This window comes from Malus sylvestris, chromosome 2, assembly GCF_916048215.2.
Source record: "Malus sylvestris chromosome 2, drMalSylv7.2, whole genome shotgun sequence".
NCBI classification, from domain to species: Eukaryota; Viridiplantae; Streptophyta; class Magnoliopsida; order Rosales; family Rosaceae; genus Malus; species Malus sylvestris.
In genome coordinates, this window is record NC_062261.1 from 10,530,797 (window position 1) to 10,535,485 (window position 4,689).

Here is a 4,689-nt window from a genome sequence, read left to right on the forward strand (position 1 = left end):
TATTTAATGGAAACCAAAATAGATGCAGAGAAAGTCCAGGTAAACTTTTATGGAAGATTTTTTTTTATAAGATGTTTAGTTGTAGCCCTACTGGTAGGGCTGGTGGTCTTTGTTTAGTTTGGAACTCGTGCAAAGTTGTAGTTGCTGTTATCACTTCTACTTCTCGTTATTTGCATTGTTTAGTGAATGATCCTTGTTCTAATCAAGATCAGTTTTTGTACTTTTGTGTATGCTTTTCCTAAAAAACAGTTACAATTGGAATTGTGGAAGGATATTCTTAAACTAGACCCTAAGAATAAACCATGGTGTTTAATGGGGGATTTCAATAATATATTAGACATAACTGAGAAGAAAGGTGGTTGCCAAGCTACAACTTCATATATGACCAGGTTCATCAATTTTTCAAACAGAGGAAACCTTTTATCTCTAAATGCTTATGGTGTCCCTTTTACTTGGTGTAATAACCAAGTTGATATCAACAGAATTTATGAGAGACTTGATAGGCTTTAGCTAATACCAGTGGTGGATCCAGGAATCTTACCCCAAGGGGTCGCAGTGTAAAAGTTCAAATAAAAATTTAGGATGGAAAAACATATTGAAAATGAAATCATAGTACTTTCATTCATAATGGAAACAATATTACAAACTATAATTGTCCACGACGAGGTTTCATATTTTGAAAACGAAGCATTATAGCTTCATTTTCAATACAAGCAAAAATATCTCTCTCAATATAAACAAGCAAGCTATCACTCAACCATTGATCTCCCATTTTGTTCCTAAGTGGACCCTTAACAATATTCATAACAGAAAATGCTCTCTCCACTGAAGCAGTTGCAACTGGTAAAACTAAAGACAATGAAATGAGCAAATATACATAATTGAATACTTGATGCATTCTTGTCTCCACCATTTTTTTTTGCAAGATCACCAATCCCTTCCAATTGAGAGAAATCACTACTGGAACACACATAATGAATATAAATCTCAAGTTGATCTTCAAGTGCCAAACGATCTTCATCCGAAAAGTCTTGAGGATAAAATTGAGCAAGACGAAGTAACTTTGGTTTATCAAAAGCTACAAATGAATCTTTCGGACTCAAACATGCCATACAAATAAGCAACTCGGTATTTACCTCATTAAAGCGATCATCTAACTCCGTAATTTGCTCATCAATGACATAAATAAAGAGCTCCACACGATAATGATGACGATTTGTCTTTATTGGAGCATAACGCCTTGACCTCCCTGGAAGTATAAATGCATCTTCCATGTTAGGAACATCAATATGATGTTTTTCACAAAAAGAAGATACTTCATCAACCAATGCATCGAACCCATTATTCCTCATCCAATATAGCTTTTCCTTGCATGATTTCACTAAAGCCATTGCATTCACAATTTCTTGATCTTTCCTTTGCAATGCTTATGACAAATTATTTGTGAGTCCCAATATGACTTTCATCAAGAAAAGGTGAAACACAAACTCAAAAGTAAGTATCACTCTCATTAACGTATTTGCTTCACCCGCACTTTCATTGGGATTATCATCAATAACCATTTGAAGCACATGAACCACGGATGAAAACATAGAAATGATGCTAATCAAGGTACCATAGTGTGAGTTCCATCGTGTGTCACCGGCACGTTTGAGACTTGTTTCTTGATTTAAGCCTCGCCCCGTTATAAGACAATCATTTTCAAAAGCTATCACAAGCTCTTCTTGAAGTTGCCCTCTAAGTGAATCACGCCGCTTACAAGATACTCCAACATGATTAACCACATTATTAGCCGTTGCAAAAAAAGAGGCAATGTCTATATTATTCTTTGCTACGGCAACAAGAGCTAGTTGAAGTTGATGAGCAAAGCAATGAACATAATATGCACAAGGTTGTTCTCTCAATATCTTTGTTTTAAGGCCATTCAACTCACCTCTCATATTGCTAGCACCATCATAACCTTGTCCTCGTAGCTTGGAAATGCTCAAACCGTAGCGAGAAAACAATGTGTCAATAGCATCCTTTAGTGAACTTGAAGTAGTGTCGGTAACATGTTGGATACCCACAAATCTTTCAATTACATGCCCGTTGTCATCCACATAACGCAACACCATAGCCATTTGCTCTTTCACAGACACATCACGTGCTTCATCCACCAATATTGAAAAGAATCTATCTTTTAGACCATCCATGATAGCATCAAGTGTTTCAAGGGCACATGAATTCACAATTTCTTTTTGAATGGAAGGAGCTAGTAATTTGAGATTCCCCGGAGCATTTTCCATCGCAACTTCTCTAACTTTATCATTATTATATGCAAGAAATTGCAATAACTCCAAGTAATTTCCCCTATTGCTTGAAGTGGCACTTTCATCATGGCCACGAAAAGGAAGACCTTGTCGCAATAAAAACTTAGTGCACTTGATTGAAGCAATCAAGCATGTGCGATAAGCCTTACGAGCTTGGTCAGAGTGTTTGCTCACTGCCGTTTCAATATGTGTAGCTTGATTCATCAAATTTGTAGCAGCTTCTCTAGCCTTATTATGAACACTCCCAACCGGTCCAACATGCATCTTAAATCTTTCTCTCCCTTTCTTCCAATTCTTAAATCCATCTCCAGTGAAAGCTTCACTACCCACTTGTTCAAAATTGGTTTTAAAGAGATAGCAATAGAGACAAAATGCCGCATCTTTAGATACACTATACTCCAACCAATCAAACTCATCAAACCATTGGGGAATGAAGCGTCGATTAATTCCCGACATATTAGTTATTGGGAAATTATGACCTCTAGGTTGACAAGGTCCTTTTTGTAGATATAATCTTCAGACTTTATCTCTCATATTAGCGTCATAATCTATTATTCGAGTTCTTAATCCAGGATCCGCTTGAAGATTACCCAAAACATCATCTAACTGACTTTGTCTTGAACTTGGAGTTCTTGAACTACCGACAGTATTTGAACTATCAACATTATTCGAACTACCCGAACCCGATGATGACTTTCTCTTAAAAAACCGTTCCATAATAATGCTACATATACAAAATATTCAAAATAAATACTCACAATATAAACAAACCATAAATATAATCAAAATAAATATGAATTGGATTTCAATTAAATTAAATATCTCATCTTGCATTCTACATATACAAAATAATGAAAATAAAAACTCACAATATAAACAAACCATCAATATAATCAAAATAAATATGAATTGAATTTCAATTAAATTAAATATATTCTACATATACAAAATATTCAAAATAAATACTCACAATATAAACAAACCATAAACATAATCAAAATAAATATGAATTGGATTTCAATTAAATTAAATATCTCATCTTGCATTCTACATATACAAAATAATGAAAATAAAAAATCACAATATAAACAAACCATCAATATAATCAAAATAAATACTCACAATATAAACAAAGGGAGGAGATGGAGTTGGAGCCGCTAGCAGGGGAGTAGCAAGGGAGGAGATGGAGTTGAGGGTTTGGGGGCAGCAGCAGCAAGGGAGGAGAGGAGTTGAGGGTTTGGGGGGATTGAGTTAGGGTTGGAGGAAAAGAAATTGGGGCTTTTGATTGTATAGAAGTCGGGTAGGAAGGCTGGGATTGGGGGGGGACACGGTGGGAATTTCTTTTTTTTTTTTGTTTGTTCGGCCTGGCCCAAAACGACGCCGTTTTGGCCAGGTCATTTAAAAAAATTTCCTGGGCCAAAACGACGCCGTTTTGCCCGTCTGTTTTGAAAAAAAAGAAGCGCGCGCGAGCGCTGCTTCTTCTTCCTCTTCCTGCCGAGTCTTGGTTCAGGATTTTTGTCGAACAATTGGCGTGCGAGTCCGACCCCGACGACCCCGACGACCCCAGCTCCAAGAGGTCGCATATGGGAGCTTCAAGGTTGTTTCCATGGTTTCCAAGGGGTCGTGCGACCCCGACGACCCCACTGTGGATCCGCCACTGGCTAATACATATTGGTTAAATGAGAACTCGAACTATAACCTACATAACTACCGAATTTATGGGTCTGACCATGGACCTATTCTCTTAACCTACAACTTAAAAAATTGTTATAAGAATAGATTTGAAGCTATGCGATTTCTTCATCCTGATTTTAAGGATTTTGTTAAAGAATGCCTGGTGGTGAAATGGAGTGTTTGGCCCTATTGAAACTTTTAAGGCATGTGTTGGGACTTTTAAATATATGGTTAAGGTTTGGAATAAAACAACTTTGGTAATTTAAGGGAATGTAAGAAAAAAATCCTTGGAGACCTTACTTTGGTGCAAGAAACCATCATGAAAAACCAAAATGTTGATTCAGAGATTGGTTTAGAATTAAAGCTTAGTGAGGAACTTAATTCAATTCTAAGACAAGAAGAAGTCATGTGGGCGCAGAAAGCTAAAGTCAATTGGCTGCAATTAGGTGATAATAACACAAGGTATTTCCAAATGCTGGCAACTGTTCGAAAAAAAAAAGAGAAATGAAATTAGAAAGATTAAGGATAGTTGTGGGTTTTGTTGGAATGAGGGTGAGGGTCTAGAACAAGTTTTTGTGCATGACTTTAAACTGCACTTTTCTTGTGATAGTCCCCCTGTTCTCATAGATATCTCTTCAATTGCAGATATTATTGATCCTTGTATTCACAACCATCACAATGAACTTTTACTCAAGCCTGTTGAAGA

The 4,689-nt window shown here is 36.5% G+C and overlaps 1 protein-coding gene across 1 annotated transcript; it reads right to left on the minus strand.

Annotated features, from left to right (window-relative positions):
- Positions 1-1,427: 1,427 nt before the first annotated feature.
- Positions 1,428-2,285, minus strand: LOC126601115 (uncharacterized). Its single transcript, XM_050267782.1, has one exon. It carries the CDS (start codon positions 2,283-2,285, stop codon positions 1,428-1,430), a length of 858 nt encoding a protein of 285 aa, XP_050123739.1.
- Positions 2,286-4,689: the final 2,404 nt, after the last annotated feature.